We start from the raw sequence: 19,910 nt of genomic DNA, 5'->3' as shown, positions 1-19,910 counted from the left end.
GGGCAAATGGGAAGTGTACGCAGTATGTGCTTGGTGGGTACAGAGGTGCGGTAACTTTCATAAAGGGTGTGTAACAGAGCACACATCGGAGGGGGGAGAAAAGCAACAAATAAACATGAGTACATAATCCAAACACATGGAAACAGATACCAAAATAATCCAACTGGGAAGGGCAATGTGGCGGGAAGACTGTTTTCTCCTAATCAATTTATATGTAACTTCAGGAAAAAGTAATCTGACCAAAATAATTCTTATTCTAACGTGGCATACAAAAATACATACCATGGTTGGTTAAAATTCACTGGGTAAAATAAAACAAAGCCTTCTCAACAAAGAAGCTGATGATACTTGTTTCCATTCAATGTTCTTAAATTTGGCAACTAATTTTCCTAATTTAATTTTTTTAAAGCCTCAAAATTATTAGGAATCATCGGTGATTTTTCAAAGTAATTACATACTAGAATTATTACAGTGTTAAGTTGCTAAATTAGTTCAACAGCTGTCTTACACCATATAGAAAACTGTCACCACTTCATTCTTTTCCCTTTAAGCTCCTCAGCCAACACCTCAGGAGGTGGAAAAATAATTTAATTATATAAGCTCAGCATGTATGACCCTATAAGACTCTAGGTGAAACCAAGAGTGTAACTCTTAAATTCTCTCCTTCTCAACTCATTCTTATTTCTTCCTTCCAGGCTGGAGGTGCAAAGCACCATGTCTCAGTCTCGGGCTGACGGTAGAGTCCTGATCTAGACCGAATTACCTTCCCAGAATTCTGCATCCGCCTGGTTCTTGTCTAGTTCTAATAATGGCCACAGGCTGCATGCAAGGCACCAGAAGAGTAGAAAACTCAAGCTGGAAGTAAGCTGATAACTGCCGCTATGTTATTAATAATGTGCACATGGTGTCCACTCAACTAATGAGAGGAAACCAGATCTGCAAACAGACATATCAGACTAGAAATATCTTTACGTTTTTCCATAAAGAAGTTCTGTAACAGCCCAGATTTTGATCACAAACTTTCTTACGTTTCTATGCCATCCATCACCTACTACACTCAGCACGTACTTTGAAACAGTCCTATTATTTCAAATTTAGCTTAAAAAGGCAAATTAGCAAAACAGATCTTGAAGCCATTAATAATTGTAAAAACATTTGGAGATACATTAAGACATAAAATAGTTTCCAAAATCATTTGAGTCATTACATTGCCCCACTGGTTATACATTTACGCTACATAAATTTTGAGAAGGTCTGTTTGCTTACGTTTAACAACACAGAGCAAGAATAATTTCCTAATGCGTATTAAAAATTGTCACGTAACACTATCTATCCTTTCTGGGGCATTCTCAAGACTTCAACCAACTGATACAGTGTGTGACCTTTGCCACTGAGCTATTTTGATCAGTTGCAGCTGGCAAGCCACAAGGCTTTGGGAAGCCCATCACAAAAGTAGCTGTTTCACTAGTTCTCCTGCCAACTCTAATTCCTCAGCAGGAACCTGCCCATCAGTCTGTGAACAGTTGCCGAAACAGCACATTGGGAAAGGTCTTCTTGCTTAAGTGTCCCAACTAAATGTATTGTATCATTTCCCAAAGGTGCTCCTTGGACTACTGCTGTCTCCCGAGGTAATGACCTGTGGTCAGGCAAATCTGTAAACTACGAGGTTAAGCAGAAGTTACCATGAGGTTTCTCACAGCCTTCAATGTGTTAACGCGTATGCTCCATCTCCCGGAGTAGTATTTGGAGTAGTATTTGGCTGTGGGAAATGAGTTTTCACAAAGTATCACGTAAGTACTGATCCATGAAGTTTTACTGACCAATCAGATCAGTGAGCCTTTACCTAAGAAAACATACCATATTCTAATTAACAGGTTCACTGAACGCTAACAAGTTGAAGAAAACAAATAACTACCCAACTTGGAATGCTTTCTATCTCACAAAGTGGTCTACTCCATTTTTCGGGTAACTTGCAGATTCTGGTTCCCCGAGATACACTAATCAGAAATCTGCCTCTCAACCTCTATCCACTGAATCTAATCTTGTCCCCGGGTTGACGTGCAGGGTGGGGCGGGGGGATTCCTCATGCATAAAGAGCCCTTCAAATATATGGCAGTAACTCTCAAGTCACCATTTTATATGTTTGCATGGCACGTTAACTTTACAGTTATTTTTACATTCTTTTATTGATGCTTCACAAGAATATTGTTTTACATATAACATCAGGGACTAGGCTGCTATTGTAACTATAGCCAAATGATTGGCCCAAACACACAAAACTATGAAGAAGTAATATATCTAAATCAAGACCTTCCAAATTTAAAAATAGCTATACTTCAAACTGATCAAAGGCTAGGATTTATCAGTCCTTCATTCTCAAAAGGTTGCCGAATATGTTTTCTGTCTTAAGACACTCAACTTCTAGTGTACACTCTAAATTCTATCACGCATCTCATATACTAATAAGCACTATGCTAAGTCTGCTCATTTATTCCTCAAATAAACGATTATGCCCATTTATAAGGAAAAGATGACAAGCTTTCCCACAGTTGCCAGCTGATAAAAGAGCAGAACTAGAATTCAAACCCAGGGTTTTTACCTGTATAATAAGAGTTCACTATCCCCAAAATGCCATTTCTTGAAACTCAAGAGATCCCCAAAAACTACCTTACTTTGCCCCTATGTTCTTAAGTAAAATTACCAAGTACTGTCAATTCTATCGCGGTATTGCTTCTTACTTTACAAACTCTTTCCCGAAGTGACACACGTAATCATGCCTAAAATCCACCCTGCCCTGTCTGACTTCAAGAAGCCTTCCTAGATTTAGCTCACCCAATCTACTCAATCCTATGCTTCTAGTGTCATGACTGATTTCTGGAACCAGATGGCCTGGGTTTCACTCTTGGCTCTATCACTTCTAAGTTCTGTGACCTTGGGCAGGCAACCTGACCACTGTCCCTGAGTCTCCTTACCTGTAAGAATAGTATCTGCCACACGGGGCTGATGAGGAGTAAACGACATGATCCGTGTAAACTATTTACAAGTTATCAGGCACTTGGAAGAACATTACACGTAAATATTCCCTACTATTTTGTTCTGAAATGATTTTCACCTATTTGAAAATAAACAAATCTGTAGTGAATGGTAGGATATAAATCCTTGGGTTCACACAACATTCACCTCTAAAGATGAATCAATACCAGTAAAGAAGGATCGAATTGGATTTCGTCTCCTCTGGGACCTTAACGTCTCTTAACGACCCAAAACACGGCGTATCAGCACAAGACAGAGCTCACAAGGTTGCAGAGGAAGCGGCAAAGAGAAGCAGTGGCTTCAAGTCGCGCGTATCCTGCATCTTCCGATCGCTGCTCTGCCATCTGTGAGACACGTTACCCGTGCAAGTTCTCACCTCATGAAATACATGTCCTTAATAACTATCCTTAAGCACCGTTTTTTAAAAAAAAGTAAGTGGATGGCCTATGTAAAATACCTCGTACTTATCAGATGCTAAGGAATTGCACCTTCTCTTGTTTCAACAGCATAGGGCTCAGAACCAGGGTAGTGGTAGTGAAAATGGGAAAGTGGTATTTGTGACCATACAACACATAGAGATTTTGTGACACTGAGGAAGATAATCCAAGGTGAGTTTTAAACTACTCCGTTTGTGACCACGTGCAGAGTGAGTTTCATAGACTGTTTTATTACAGCAGAGGGGTAGGTGGCAACAGGACATTCAGTGCTTTCTCACTTAGAGAAACCACGGACAACCCACCGGGGGCTGGGTTTTCTTTCAAAACTCCTGTTAACAGACTGAAGAAAAGAAAACGAGGGACCAAGAAGAGTTGAGGACATGACACTCGAGAACAATCTGAACTCAACCCTGCACTGGACTCCCCAGAAAAAAGAGCTGAAAGTGGTAAGCTCTTCAAGTAAAGCCAACTGGAAGAAAGCAGAAGTGGAGAAGTAAATTCCACTGAACATGCCACGAACTCAACCTGGCCTGATGGCTGTGGAGGTCACGCAGCTACTACAATGGGTACGTACATATGTACATGTGTACATATGTATGCGCACGCGTGCGCACGCGCGCACACACACACACTTCTCTACTTCCTTAAAAACAGAGAAGAAGAGGTATAAAAGGGATAAGCTAACTCCAAGTGCCTAGAAAACCTTGGCAGATCCAACGGGACAGTTGGCTGTGCCCTTTTTTACCTGGCTTTTAATTCCCTTTTGACTTGAAGATACCAATCTTTTTTTTTTTTTTTTAAGGTTTATTTGGGGGGGGGAGGGGCAGAGAGAGAAGGGGAGAGTGAGAATCCCAAGCAGGCTCCGTGCTCTCAACACAGAGCTCAATGTGGGGCTCCAACCCACAAACTGTGAGATCATGACCTGAGCTGAAGTCAGATGCTTAACCGACTGAACCACCCAGGTGCCCCTCAAGATACCAATCTTAATCTTAATCCAGTATCTGTACCTTGAAATTGAAAAGATTTTAGACAGATGGAAGGTGTATTTAAAATACTAAATTGGGGGTGCCCGGATGGCTCAGTCGGTTGGGCATCTAACTCTTGATTTTTGGCTTAGGTCGTGATCTCAGTTTGTGGGATTGAGCCCCATGCCAGACTCTGAGCTGGCAGAGCAGAGCCTGCTTGGGATTCTCTCCTTCTACTCTGACTCTCCCCCACACCCCCGCATGCACTCTCTCTCAAAATAAATAAACTCTAAAAAATTAAAATTAAATGCCAAACTGAACAAAATGCTGCAACGTAAAAGATGTTATTTTCACAATAACCCTATGGTACAGATTAAAGACAAGATTTTATGTGGTGCCTACTAGTATTCCTATCACAGTTTAGCTAATATTGAATCAAGTGAAAGTACAGATAGTAGGGTTAAAGGAAACAGTGCTGACAATTGGCTGTGATTCAATATTAGGTTAGGCTGATTCAATATTAGCTAAACTTTGACAAGAATACTAGCACACTATATAGAATTGTCAAGAACCAAGAAAAGGTTCTAGCCCTATCAAAATATAAATCTAAAATGTTCTATGAGGGCAAGGAAAAAAAAAAAAGGAAAAAAAAGGAAAAAAAAGACGGTCAAAAGCAAGCTTCCTGGATAAATACTACAAAAATTAAATGCTTAAAAAAAACTATACATAAGGGCTATATTATTCTTTTGTGTGTTTTAGATTTCTCAAAATAGGAAAAAGAAAAGAACACCCTTCAGTGTGACAGCAATCATGTAACTGAAGAGGGCCGCCACCAGTCCTAATCATTCTAATGACACGAACATTTGGCTTCCCTGAAGAAGCCTTTTGACAAAAAGAGAAAGAGAAAAGTGCCTCAAGATCCCTATCTCCCATCTAGTTTGTTTCTCTGCTTGAAATGTATTATTCCCGAATGTTAGCTCTCTTCCGCGGTTCAAGAGGGCAACACTCTTTCCCATTTATGTGGGACAAAACAAAGCCAGTGTAGGGAACATAAGAGGTATTCATCTTTCGACCAGACTCCTTCAAGGCCACAAAACAGGACATGTGAATAAGGCTTAATTTATATGAGGATACATTTATTTTGAAAACTTAGCTCACTCAGTATTTCCATACATCAAGAATGTATCATCCCCAAAACACAACCCACCATGTGATTTTTGATCATGGTCCAAAGCGACTCATAACTGAAATAACTTTCTGGTGTGCTTATAGAAAATCCAACTTGATGTCCTGCCCTGATAACAGGAAATAACTTAAGAACTATAAGGAGAAAGACACAGGCACTAAAATGTGACCACTTAGTAATAATAAGAAGGCAGCATTTCTTACCGGTTTCCTTCAAACTAAAGGCAGCATCAATTACTATGCACTGTTACAAATAGATCCGGTAATAAACCTGAGACTGCCTCAGGCCGGAAAAAAAGCAAAACAATCTGACTACCTTGAAAGCATAATCACTTCTGACAAACCAAGAAACATTTCATTTTAAAAAGAGATGTCGCCATCCACTTACTTGCCAATTTGGCCTGTAATCCAGAAGGGCCAGGTTTTGATGTCTCTGACTTAGAAGACCCTGGAAGAGACAGTTTGGTTTTAGGAAGGCTAACTTTAGGGCTGAAACGAGCAGCCCAATCGAATTTTGAAGAGCCACCAGTTTTACTCTGTTCCTTTTCCCTGCTACTTCTTCTGGGACTGGGACTGGATGCCGAACGGGAACGCCTGGCCTTGTTCTGGTCTTTTCCTTGTTTCACCCTGGCCCCTGGTGGCACGGCGGAGGAGGCCGAGGCAACAGCGGAAGAGGAGGAGGAAGTAGAGGCGGCAGAGGAAGAATCAGTGATGGAGCTGCACCCAGCCTTGGCCGAGGCGGCGGATTTTGAAGCCAGCTTGGTGGGTTTTGCAGATCGCTCTTCGGCACCAGTGGACTCAGACACAGAACCACTCTTTATACAAGAACTCTCTGTCCTCTTTCTTTTCTGACTCCGTGAACTGCCAGCGGCCCCACTCTTTCTGGTGTGAGCCTTACTTGTCGATGGCGAGTGTGCAGATTTCAGTTGTTGCTCCTGGTCTAAATGTCTCTTCTTTGACTTACTATGTGGCTTATTCGTTTCTGAGGGGGATTCAGTACGCTGAAGTGCTTTCGGTTTTTTGGCAGAGCTGGGAGAGTTGGTCCTGTTGTAGTCTGGACTAGCACTGCGTTTCACTCCTCGAGAATTGTCTTTCTTAGGCACCTGCCCCGTTTTTTGCCTTTCTGAAGGATTGGCTCTGTCTGGATCCTCTGGTTGTGGAACTATGACAGCAGATGATGAACTGCAGCTTCTGACAGGGTAGATAAGGAGACAGTTAGTATCAGCCGGCCATCATTAAACCTGTCGTATAATACTTATTAACTTCTCAAATCTATGCAATAAATGCTTTAAAAATAAAAAAGGTGCAAAAGTTTTCCTGATTGAGTCCAGGGCTTAATAAATACAGGTTTTCAAATGGTTCAAAACTGGGGGCATTGGGGGGGGGGGAATAGGTGTAACTTTAAATGGCTAAATATTTGATGACATGATCAAATATTTGTAGATCAGGGCATTTCTTCAGCCCAAAGATTACTGACACTAACCCCCCCCCCCCCCAATCACAAAACATGAATTAAATTTACAAGAAAAAGAATGCTTAGAACCAGTTGAAGCTAGAATACTGACGCTCTATTTGTAAATACAACTTCTTTGTCAAAGCTTTAAATAACCATTAATGTATGCATTTTTGTATGCAAATGAAGGCAAGAAAGTTTTATAGTATTGTGTTACTCCTTTCTAAAAGACTCCTACCAATTAGATCTTAAGAAATCAATGACCTTTGGCTCTGCCAACAAAAAACAATAAAAAACCTAAGGGTTTCAGGAAAAAAAGGTAAAATGGCATTTCGGATGCCTATAAAAGTTTGTTAAACAAACAGGTTCTCTAAGCAAGGGCAAAACTGCATTGTCTAGAGTCCGCTGCACTGACATCACTGCAAAGATAATCAACTATTAACCCTCAAAGTTACATTCAGGGAACAATGAAAATACCTATCACAACATTTTGGGATAACCTGCTAAATTTTAATATTATGCAATGATTTAAATGCAAATAATTCTGCCTTGAAAATGTACAAGCAATGTGAAGATTTACCTTTTAGAAAGGTGTCCCCTTGACAGTTCAGAAGTAGTATTAGACTGCACTTTGGGTGCCTTAGAATTAGATTTTCTACTCTCAGGAGGGCTATATCCCTTATGTTTTGCCTGCCCTAAATGTGACCTGTCAGCAGAAAATCAAAACAGAAATCTATCAGGACACTGAGATGCAAATACAGCACTGAAAGTGAAATATGTTTTCATTTTTTTAAAAAGCCTCCCAATTCTTCATTATTGACTACCCTTTTCCCAAATATTTCCAAAACTAAGTTATTGCTCTACCAAATACCCTTGCAAAAAAACTTGCCTTAGAACCGACTCAATACCCAAGAGTTAAATCAATCTTATTACCACTTTTCATGACTGAGTAGCAATATTAGAGTTACTTAAGCAACAAAGAATTTTTCAACAGTTTTACTGCAAATTCACATATGCTAAATTTTTGCAAAGCACAAATCCAGACTTTAGATCTAAACCCTACTTTTACTAGATAATGTGAGTATAACAGCTTAAAAGCTTTGGGGAAGAGGCAGTCTGTGACCCATCCCTACAATGCTGCCGATTCCCAATTTGTAGAATTCAGGTTAGCACAGTAAATGCAGAGACAGATGAAATCAATTCGCAAACAGATTTTACACAGAAAATCATCAGAAGCACTCAACAGTAAATAAACTTACATGAAATCAATAGAGTGATATTTGCTAAGAATGTAATGTACTAATCAATAAAAAAAAAGTACAACAGAAACCAAGTCCTAGAGAAAGAGATAAAGAATTGACCACAAAATATTCCAAACACGTTCAAAAGATTCCATCATTGATATATGGTTAGGTTATATTTATAATAAGACATATTCTTGTGCCAGCATTGTTCTAAGAGCAAGTTTGCAGGACATGAATAAACTGTTTTTCAGCGGTTAGGTTTTTTTTTTAACCTCAGGCAATGATTACATTAGATTTACATAAGCAATAAAAAGAGAGCATGCATTAATATATACCCAGAAAAGCTGGTGTTACAGAGGTGAGGGGTATTAACGTAACAGATGCAACTATTGTAATTCACAGACAACATCCATCCTTCATGTAAGGAACATAAAAGAGCATATTCTAATGAGAATAACAAAGTCTCATTAATACCAAAGCTGTTTACTGTTAAAAAAAAAAAAAAAAAAATCTTTCAAAGGTTTTAATTCTAACATCATCTCAAAGGAACTTATAAATCAGTCACTGAAACCTCACATGATGATTCTAATTGAATCTGTAAGAATGCCACAGAGTTCTTAACATATCATACAAGTTCCACCATTTCTTCAAAAAGATGCTCTAAGGTTTCTCGTCTCTTATTTTTTTTCTTCCATTTTTCCAGAAGAGTTCAATACTGGATTCTTGAAAGAAGATATGAAATTAGCTTCTCAATAAAAAAGAAATATTTTTGGATCCATAATACCACTTTCATTTTTAAGATTCTAATAAATGATAGACTAGAACTTTCCAAAGACTTACTAGAATAGGTCAACTACTAAAAAACTCTAAGCTAGTCTTTTCAAGTGTCTTCGTCTTGTGGGCTTAGTCTTTTCAAGTGACTGTAGTAATGAATACAAGTATTTTTCAAGCTACTTAATATTTTTTCTGTGTAGCCAAGCTGAACCTTGTAAGATTTATCCACTGTGATTTAGTTTGTGCATTTTTCCTAAATAGTCTTCCAATGCAGAGTGAAATTTTGTTTTAACCCATGGGTTTCCTAATATAGAGATTTAATTTCTGGGAACTGCTTTTGGTTTTGTTACATTTCTACTAACAGATCTGAGAGTTGTATATTAAAAAAAAAAAAAAAAAAAAAGGAAAGAAAGAAATGAAATGAGTAAATTTTCAAATCATCCCATAATTACTTTTTAAAAGGTATGTTCTGTTTTCAGGGTGTACAATTTAATATCCATGGAACAATACTTATAAATTATGTCATTCAAGTTCTCTACATTCTTATTTTAGTAAAGTTTGCTAAGGATTAATTTTTTAACTAAATCACAATTTCTACTTCATTATAAAATTTAAAATACCCCTTGCTATGTTCCTTGATTATAATTTTAAAATCATTTTAAAAGAAAACTTTAAAGTCTAAAGTTAGACTACTTTGTGATAACGTTCAATTAAATATTCAAATGGCAATCTTAAAAAATGTAAATCATTAACATATTCCTAGTTAAGTCTCAAAAGAAGGAAGGGAATTCATTCTCTTTGTCAACAGATTTTGACCAACATTAACCCAATGCCTACAGTGGTGTAGAAGTAGCTGTCCTCCTCTTTGTACAGTAGATAAATTGTTCCCTGATCTTAAATACATCTAACTTTACAGCGACTTAAATCAACTCCTGAATTTCTATTGTCCTTACTCACACCTTCAAGGAACTAAAGAATTTATCAGTTCAATGCTCAACATTAGATTACAAAAGGAAAAAAAAAATCCACCCATCTTAGAAAGTGAAACTCACAAAACTAGCTTAAATACAACAACGCCCACAATGATCTGACTGCACCTTTCCTAAAATTACTTTAAGCGCAATAGTCTCACTGAGGCCTGGTTAAAAATATTTTAAGATACAAAATACTGATCGTTACTGTTCTTCTGCCTATTGTTTAAGAGGGACTTAATACATTTTCTGTAAAGGATAGTACTTATGGCTTTGTGGGCAATATGTAAATAAATGGGCAGGGCTATGTTCCAATCAAATTTTTATTTACAAAAACAGGCAGGAAGCTGGATTTGTCCCGTGGGTCATACATAGCATGCCAGTCCTTGGCTTACCACAAGAGAGTAAGCAAACAGATGGTACCATAAAGAGACAATATGGGGCCTCCCAAAGTAGGGCTCTGCTTTATTATGCCCATTTATAAATTATTAAAGCTCAGAATACTGTAAAGTAAATCTCCATAAAATAATAACACCTAATCTAGCATACCCAATCAGAATATCACAGTATTCAGCACCTAACAAGCCTTGATGCCTTTTAGCTCATTTCAACAACTCCCTGATTCATCAGACCTTAGTGCTCAACATTAATCTTTATTAAAAAGCATAATCTAAGACCCAGTAAAATTTATATCCACGATAAATCAAATTTGCAAGAATAACACAGTAAAATTCATGACAAAATCTTTGTGATAGCACCAGAATGAGCCCATTTAGTAAAATACAACCCAAGGATAGGCAGATAAATGGGTGGGTGTGTATGTTCAGGAGCTTTTATATCATCCTATGGATATTCCTGAGGAAAAAGCTCACTTTCTGCAAAATCTAAAAATAATTGGGCTAATGGTGAAAATAAGATTAGGCATAGTGCACTCAAACCTATGTTATTTTATGATCACATTCCTGACAAAAACATCACCAACTTTAAAGATTAAATCTCCCCTAACATTTGCACCAAATAATCACAGTTGGTCCACTCTTTGGGATCTTATATTTGCGCTTTCTCCTTTCGAGTGTGAATTTTTAGACATTTTCTCTTAAGACCAGCTTCAACAAAATTAAAAAAATACAATTCCAGGGGAGACTTTCCTTTTTCTCATTTTCTTCCTTTATAAATACAGGAGTAAATGGTTTTGAGCTTCCTTAGTGTGTTTAACCAGGCAAAGTGTGGTGGTTCTAGAAGTCACTGAAATAGCACCTCCTGCAAATGAATTCTTTAAATCATTTCTGTAAGATTTTTAAGCTTTTTCATAAGATCTTCATAAATAACCAAATCTTCCACTTTAATTGAAAGGCTATCCCATTTCAGTCCGATGTTACCACTGGAGGAAATACTGCCTATGAGCCAACAGTGCTTCCACATTGTATTGACATCATTTCCCTATTTAGCAAGTGTATAAGGGCCAGATCACATTAAACAAACCCAGCTGACAAGAGAACAGACCAATCAACTCTGGGTTATGTGCTTCCAAGAGTCAAACGCCTCTTGTTGCCTTTTAGGAAAATCATAGTGACTGCCCCTTTCTAGATACTTTAATTTACTTTTACTGCTATTTATTAAAATAGTTGGTAGTCCAAAGGGTTAAAAACCATCTCTAATCCAGAGGGCATCTAAGAAAGGGCAAAATCTTGTATCAAAGAGCTCTTCTTCTCTTAATGGTAGATAAAATGAGTGACTAGTTACGAGTAGTTAATACATCACGTCTTAAATTTTGTCTGAAATTACTTTTTGTGCCAGACATATTCACAATTCAAATACATGTACATACTACCAAACAAATTATTCGGGGCTTCATTAAATCTCCAAATGTTTTTTATGTGTATACAGACACACATGCATTTTTATGCCTTTAGATTTTATATACACAATTAACATCATAATTTTGTCTTCTGAAAATTAAATGCTTTGTTTATAATGTTCATAAATTAAATGCACGTTTTAAATAAGTCACTGATTTGCAATCATCAGGCTGGAAAGTTCAGTTAAAGCATTTTAAACAAAAAGCTCACTAATGTTCTCAGCAAAATGCACTGTTTTTCTATTCTGATCACAAAATGGAAGCTGATTAGTCTGACCAGTGTTCCCATGTTTAGTTATGGCAAAAATGCCAGCCTAATGGATTCTGTAATTTACGGTAAAGAACTCCTTATTTATCTCATAAAACAATGTTTTAAACATCACTGGCTCTCCCCTCTAGGGAACATTTTGAAAACATGTTAGGGAACAGGGTGTTACTGCCATTTAGCGAGTGTGGACCTAGAGGTAAAAGATGCCAGCCACGCAAGTATACAGAACAGCAGGACCCCATGAAAGGCTGTCCCATGACCCAGACCGCAAGTAGCCTTGGTAATATATGAAACCCTTAGGAGAAAACTTGAAATCTGGCCAGGATATAGGTGAAACAGATGCTCATAACTTCTCGGCTTCTATTCGTTTTGCATGGTTTTTATATACCGTTTCTCCAGTCATCCATGGGAATCAACAGATTACCTTTTGGCAGCTCTGCCATGGGTCACGTATCATTCTGAAGAAGTCTACAAAGAAAATGCTGCTTGTGGCATTTAAGCATGTTCCTGTAGCCGTCACATTCAATAAACTCAGACGCAGATGCGAGCGTCTGGAAACAGTGCCATCTTGTGTCAAGGCACCCAAGCATTTACCTACGGAGATCTTATTTATTATCTTGAAATGAATTAAGAAACACAAAATATCCGTCTAAACAGTTTAGCAACATAAAATGTTTCTAAATATATAAAACGTAACGTAAAAATAAACAAGTAGAAGGAAAACAACTGATAAACAAAAGGGGAATCATAATAAAGAGGTTTACGTTATGTGATACACATTACAGAGTGGGAGGGAGCACTAGATGGGACAGGACGGAGTTGAGAACTACTGGAACAAACTACTCATTTCAACAGATTGTCAGGTTTGCCAACTCAAATATATGCAAGTCATGACAAGGCATATAAATATGGATAACACACAGTCTAGTTCCTGTCCTCAAAGAGGTCAGTGCCTCATAAAACAAAGTGATCTACCAGATGCTATTAAGTTCTCAACAAAGGGAAAAATTACTTCTAGGAGAATATAGGCTTTATAGACTACATGGCATTTAAACCACACCCCGAAGAATGAAAAGCTGAAGAGAAAGAATGTTCGAGTCAAGCGCAGAGTATAGGGAAAGGCAGAGGCAGGAAAACACGAAACCCACATGGCACCTGGCAAATGATATGAATTTCCCGGAGCACAGAGCTACATTAGGAAACAAGGTTGAAAGGACAGGCCAGGGTTTAAATGCCTTGTCAAAGGATCTAGATTTTGTCCTTAGTAAGGCTGGCACTAGGAGACTGACAGAGTTGGAAACAGTGAGGCAAAAGCAAAATTTCTGTATGTTCAACTACCCAGGGTATACTAAGGACAGGTGAGTAAACAGAAGTACTTACTTACTGTGTAACAAGAACAAGGCAGAAGGACTGCATGTAATTAAAACTGTGGAAAAAGACAGCCCACAAAAGGGAACATACAGCTCATTACACTTGCACCGTTCCCCCCCACCACCACCATTTTACAAAGTAGTTGGGTAAGGAGTATAAAAACGAAGATAATCCAAAGTAAATTAGTCATCAGTGATAGATAAGTGATGCAGTATTGAGTATCTCATAGCTAGACTGGCTTTTATAACTGAGTAAAACTTATTAAGACCACCCAGAACACATACATTTAAAGGTATGACTATGTGATAAACATTAATTTTTTTATCCAACTTAATTCTCAGATGACACTCAAGGCAGGTCTATTTCCATTTTAAAGATGTAGGAAATGAGGCTTGCACAAAATCACCCAGTCCCTAGGCAAGGAAAGGTACAAATGAGCCCAGGCATTCTGACTCTCTCAATCTGAAACCTGGCAGCTGTTCCTAGGGACTCAGGGGGAAAAGTAAAAGGCCTATATCCATAGCTATGAAGTTTTTTCCTTCAGCTTCAGAGCTGGTACCTCTGTCCCTAATTGTATACATGTCAGATTAAATGGCTTAAGGTTTTACAGATGATATGTGAGAAAAATGGAAGAAAAGATGTCAAAAAAGGAGACCTCCTGCTTTCTTTTGCTTTCCCTATTACCAAAAAACTGCCTTCCATAGGTGATGCTAAACTTGCTGTTCAACTATTGAAGAAGCTTTTGTATATATTCATTTTTTCATTCACACTAACACTCTTCTAGGAATGCATTCCGATATGGAGAAAACATGTGTGAAAACTGGTGTGAACATCAGATTCCCTCATATTGAGGGACAGAAGCATCAGAGCAAAGCCTCAGTAAGGATAAGAAATCATCTACAGCAGCTGACATCTTACAGGTTCCCAATATGCTTATGATACGACCTTTTTTTTATGATGTGACTTTTAAACAAAATCTCACAGTTGGTGAATAAAGCAAGATACCTATACTGCAAAGAAAGTTAGCAAAACACATGAGATATTACTCTGCTGGTCCAAGAAAGAACTTAACACGGGTAACTATTAAGAATCCAACGTGTTGGGGGAACCTGGGTGGCTCAATTGGTTAAGCGTCCAACTTTGGCTCAGGTCATGATCTCACGATTCTTAAGTTTAACCCCACATGGGGCTCTGTGCTGACAGCTCAGAGCCTGGAGCCTACTTCAGATTCTGTGTCTCCCTCTGTCTCTGCCCCTGCCCTTCTCACGCTCGGTCTCCCTCTCTCTCAAACACACACACACACACACACACACACACACAGACACACACACTCCACTGTGCCTAACTTCCAACTACAATAAAGTAGCTTCTGTTCCTCCTCAGACCAAGGCAACCATGCCACTGTTTAACACAACCTTGTAAGGGTGCCTGGGTGGCTCAGTTAAGCATCTGATTTTGGCTCAGGTCATGAACTCATGGTTCATAAGTTCGAGTCCCGCGTTGGGCTTTCTGCTGTCAGTCACAGAGCCCACTTCGGATCCTGTCCCCCTGCCCCCCCCCCGCCCCTACCCCACTTGTGCTCTTTCTCTGTGTTTCTCAAAATAAACAAATAAACTTAAACAAAACAAAACACACCACCACAATCCTGTAAACCTTGCCTCCAAAGGTTGTCCAAAGGCATGATGGGACAGACAGGCCTTCTCAGCATTACCAAAGCATCACTAGAAGTGAAAAGGTATATGCAAATATGGTTCTGTGGCTAAAACTCAAGAGTATCTAATTACAGCAGTAAGATTCACCATTATTAAAAGAAGCAAGTTAGCAAGTTACCTGGCTAACTCTAGTATACATGTTTATAAAAGCGGTTTCAATTTGGTCCTAAGAAACAATGAGGTCATTTTCACACCACATTAACTCCGTCTCTCTTTAATGTTCTCCTCCTCCCAAAGAAGATAAAGCTTGAACTTCCATCTGCCTCAGCGAAGGTCAGGATAAAAAAAAGACAAAAGGTACGTGCAAAAAAAAGAATAGGAAAATGGTATCCATACTGGTTGAGTAGGAGAATGAAGAAAACATACCAGACGCATGGCTATGTTGCACCAAGTAGAATACAGGGGAACGAAGGGTCTGTTGTAGACATGGGAGGAAGAATGAAAAATGTTTCAAGGGCCTCTGACAGCTATAATGTGCCGTTTACAAATACCCCATTTCTCCTCTGAGCGGGACACACGGTGGGGGGGCACTTGCCAAACTACTCGGAAGTCATGTGCAGCCGCATAACTTGCTCTGTCAAGGGAACGTGAGTGGAAATGAAACCCTTCTGGGGGAAGCCTTGGAGAGCCGGAGGGCAATTCAGCGTGCTCTCTTGTCAGAGCAATGCTACCCGAGTACCAAGTGCCCAGACCCTGCGAGCAGGGCCTGCAGCTGACCCAAGATGGCACGTCCGCTGGCGGCTCGATTGTCACCTCTACGGATTACTGAGCTGTGTGCTCCCGCGGCAGGGTGCTCCAGCCACCCTGTTACACAGCCCATTTCGACCGTGCCCTATTTCAGTTCTTCCTTCACTGCAGTCAATCACCTTCGCATGACCTTTCCCATAAAAGGCAGTCCTATCTCTGGGCCTAGAAATGCCAAGAAAGTAAACCTTCTTATTTGGAGCCCATACCAGTATTTGTTGAACACCTACCACTTAAGAGCAAAGTAACAAGTGACATAAAAAATTACAAATACAATCCACGCCCTGTAACTAATGACACCACGTGTCAAGTAGAGAGAGACAAATATAGCTGACATGTAACACCTGCTTTGCAACTGCTTCTTCAATTCAGCCTTCAGAGGCCAAATCAATGAGGTCATCCCTAGAAATGTTTCTCACCTGACTCTAATAATCACCTGCACACCCATTTCCCCCACTGAGTTGGAACAGCTTATAACAAAGGCTATTCTACTCTCAGTTTGATAACTACCAGCCAGCATGGGGCTTACTAGCATGGTGTTCTACAAACGAATGAGAACGATCTTACACTGAGTTGGGCTTACAAGTACATTAAGGCAGGACAGGACTCCTTAAAGCCAAAAGAGGCTTGATTGAAATAATGCACACACACCTCCAGATTGAACACAATTGCTAATCAATCAAACCTAGAGAAGGCTAGAGTCTACACAGCTCTCAAGACCTAAAAGACTGAAACTTCACAGAACTTTAATACACACATACTAATATATTTGTTTTTCTCTGTTCATCTTCTCCCCTAACGCAGGAGATGTGCCGTTGGCTACCTTCAGATTCGCATCTTCTCTTTGCTACCAGGAAAGAGAAAGCGTCCAGTCTGAATCATGTGACCGCCCCAGCCCCATCAATGAACTCAGAAAGATGGGAGAGTTGCAGAGTCTCCCAGCTTTGGCAAAAGGCTGGCCGGCGCTGGCGATGGACAGTCAAGAGCTGAGTGAAGATCATGTTGGAAAAGAATAACTAGGGGCGCCTGGGTGGCTCAGTTGGTTAAGCGTCTAACTTGGTTCAAGCTCAGGTCATGACCTCATGGTTTCGGGAGTTCGAGCCCCACGTCAGACTCTGAGCTGACAGTGGAGGGTCTGCTTGGGATTCTCGGTCTCTCCCTCTCTCTCCACCCCTCCCCGGCTCACCCTGTTTCTCTCAAAATAAATAAAACTTAAAAAAAAAAACAACAAAAACAGAATAAGTACCATTCAAAACACATGGGTGAAGAACTGAGGGAGATCATTCAACAAAAGAGGGTTACTGTGACAAGAGGGGCTCATGTCAGCTGAATGCTTTAAAGGTCAGTTCTCCTGTACAGTGGTACAAAGGGGGATTAACAAACTTATTGGTATGCTTATACCAAAAAATATTCTCAAACAAAAAAATATTTTCATTCAGATCTCATTCCTCAAACCTGAACATCTGTCCAATGTTTAACCTTGTTAGTATAAAAACACCAAGAAAATTAATGTGATTTTTTCATTATTAAATTAACAGAAAAATGCACAGTGAAAATAACATGAATAGAATGATGAGAAAAAGCACTCTTTTTCCTGATGGTGATACGTAAATGGGTTAAAAAAAAAAACTTATGTGAAACAAATTGACTGTAAAAAAAAAAAAAAAAAAAAAAACTCCCTTTGACCAAGTGGAGACACCTGAGGGTCGCCTGGGTGGCTCAGTCAGTTATGTATCCAACTCTTGATTTCAGCCCAGGTCACGATCTCAGGGTCGTGGGATGGAGCCTATACTGAGTATGCAGCCTGCTTAGGAGTCTCTTTCTCCCTCCCTCTCCCGCTCCTGTTCTCTTTAAAAAAAAAAAAAAAAAAAAAAAAGAGAGAGAGAGACACCGGAAATACAAACATTTAAGCCTACGCAGAAATTTTGCCCATTACAACCATTTAACTATCCAAAAACTAAAAAATAAATCTGGAAAACATTGTATAGTGGTTCAGTAAATCATGTGGCCATTTGTAACAATTACCAAAAAAATTGTAATGATGTGAGAAAATGTTTGTTAAGATGCTGAGTTTTGAACAAAGCAGGATCCAAAACCATATTTATAATGTAATCAGCTACATGCTAAGCTGTATTTTAAAGGCAAATAAAAACCAAAATGTTAACACAGACCTATCTCCGGATATTTATTTTTGTGCTTTTCTGTATCCATCCCACTGAAATAGATTTTTAAGCGAAACACAAATCTATTTCCTTTCTGTATAATTAACACTGGCTAAAAAAAAAAATCCCTGCTCTGACAATGCTAAGAAAAAGTTATAACCTATAGATCTCATAATCGAGGTTTTACTCTGTAATGAATAACTAAAACTTTGAAGACAAATTTTTTTTAATGGGGCTGGGCAGGTGGAGAGGACTGGATTCAACCATTTCCTCACTCCATTAAAAAATCCGATAGAGTACAGAAAAGAACAGATCACCTATAAACCAAAAAACTACACAAGAAATGGAAAGGGAAATAATAGAGGAGGAAGTCTAGTTAATATATGGACAGAGGAGGACAGGAGAAACAGAGCAGAGAAAATAACCAGGAGATATGAAATACATCCCAAAGATCCAAATTCCTTTTAGCTCAAGAATGAATGAAAACTAGTCTCCTAAAAAGAAAGGAAAACGTAAATGACCTTGATTTGGGGGATGGGCAGGACCGGTCACAGGAGGGACACTATGCAAAGAAGAGCCTAATGCAAGTCTGAAAGAAAACAGTGAATACAAAAATGAATGCATTTAAAAATTCTAGGAGGGAAATACTGCTACTGAAGTCCTCAACTGAATGAGTGGAGGTTTTTCCATTATACATTCTTCATACCCTCTTCCAAGTCCTTCATCATAGGAACTGAGCGGTTTGTGCAGTAAAAACAGTTTGGCGTGACGAAAATAATCACTGACTTAGAGTCAAGTGGTTGGAAATCAGGTCCTGACTCTACATACTAGTTGTAGAATGCTGAGCAAACTACCACATTCAGAGAATGGGGGTTACCTACTTATTAGCAGAGCTCCTCTGAGTCTCTACTAAAAGAAGGCGCATAAAAACATTTGGGAGCACTCCACCGGGGCACGATTGTAGTGGTTGCTACTCGTGCCCATCAGCTGAAACGCTGTACCGCTACGAATACATTTTCAAGACCACGTCTATTTTTGAGTCAAAAGCCTAATAGCAGCATTTGACTTAGGAAAGCTGGTCAACAGGAGTCAGCTAAAGAGAACGAAAATACAGTGGTAACTGCTCCCTCCCAATTTATCCCAATCTTCTCTGTCTCCCCCAAATCGAAAGAGAGGTTTCTTAGAGGTTAGTTCACTTCTAGTACAGCACAGTCTACGAGGGCTTCCAATGTCATTCTGGGCTTCGATGAAAAGGTCCTTTCCAGGTTCAAGATTCTATCATGAGCAAAGAATCAAGCTGTCTGAGAGGGGAAAATAAAATTCAAATGAACAAATTTGCATTCTTAGTCAAACTGGTTCAGACTTTTTTGGCTAATAGTCTAAATTTACACGTCATAGTCATTAATTACACTTATCCACATAAAAAGAGGAAAAATGTATCTATTCAGAGTTATTACTAAATTATGGTACAGCCACACAATGGAACATCAAGACTTTAAAAGTCATGTTTTTAAAACAATTTTAAGGACACAGAAAATGACACAAATGATTCTGGGTTTCTAAAAGGGGGGGTGGGTGGGAACTGGCCCTCCTTTGTGTGCTAATTTTCTGGGGAAATGTTTTTTGAGGATATGTGAAAGTTGAAATTGTAAAAACCGAAATGGGCTACATTATGGAAAGAGAGAAGGGATTAAAGTATAAAAACCCTAAGTATACTCTGCTTTATTTTCTTC

General features: G+C 39.0%; 1 protein-coding gene across 18 annotated transcripts in view; it reads right to left on the bottom strand.

Annotated features, from left to right (window-relative positions):
* Positions 1–19,910, bottom strand: part of TRIP12 (thyroid hormone receptor interactor 12) — a 139,012-nt gene that overhangs the window by 75,975 nt on the left and 43,127 nt on the right. For 11 of the 18 annotated variants that reach the window (XM_019445666.2, XM_019445663.2, XM_053904013.1 and 8 more), the window contains exons 3-4: positions 7,654–7,779; positions 6,009–6,811 (exon numbers count right to left, since the gene is read on the bottom strand). In XM_019445666.2, the coding sequence (XP_019301211.1) occupies positions 6,009–6,811; positions 7,654–7,779 (929 nt within the window). The remainder of the gene's footprint in view (positions 1–6,008; positions 6,812–7,653; positions 7,780–19,910) is intronic. The other 7 variants (XM_053904055.1, XM_053904074.1, XM_053904077.1 and 4 more) reach the window with 2 other exon arrangements.

The sequence above is a fragment of the Panthera pardus genome, unplaced genomic scaffold (assembly GCF_024362965.1).
Source record: "Panthera pardus isolate Hobbes unplaced genomic scaffold, ASM2436296v1 HiC_scaffold_10, whole genome shotgun sequence".
In the NCBI taxonomy this organism is placed as follows: Eukaryota; Metazoa; Chordata; class Mammalia; order Carnivora; family Felidae; genus Panthera; species Panthera pardus.
The sequence above is the reverse complement of the archived record's forward strand: the minus strand, read 5'-3'. Positions and strand labels throughout refer to the sequence as shown.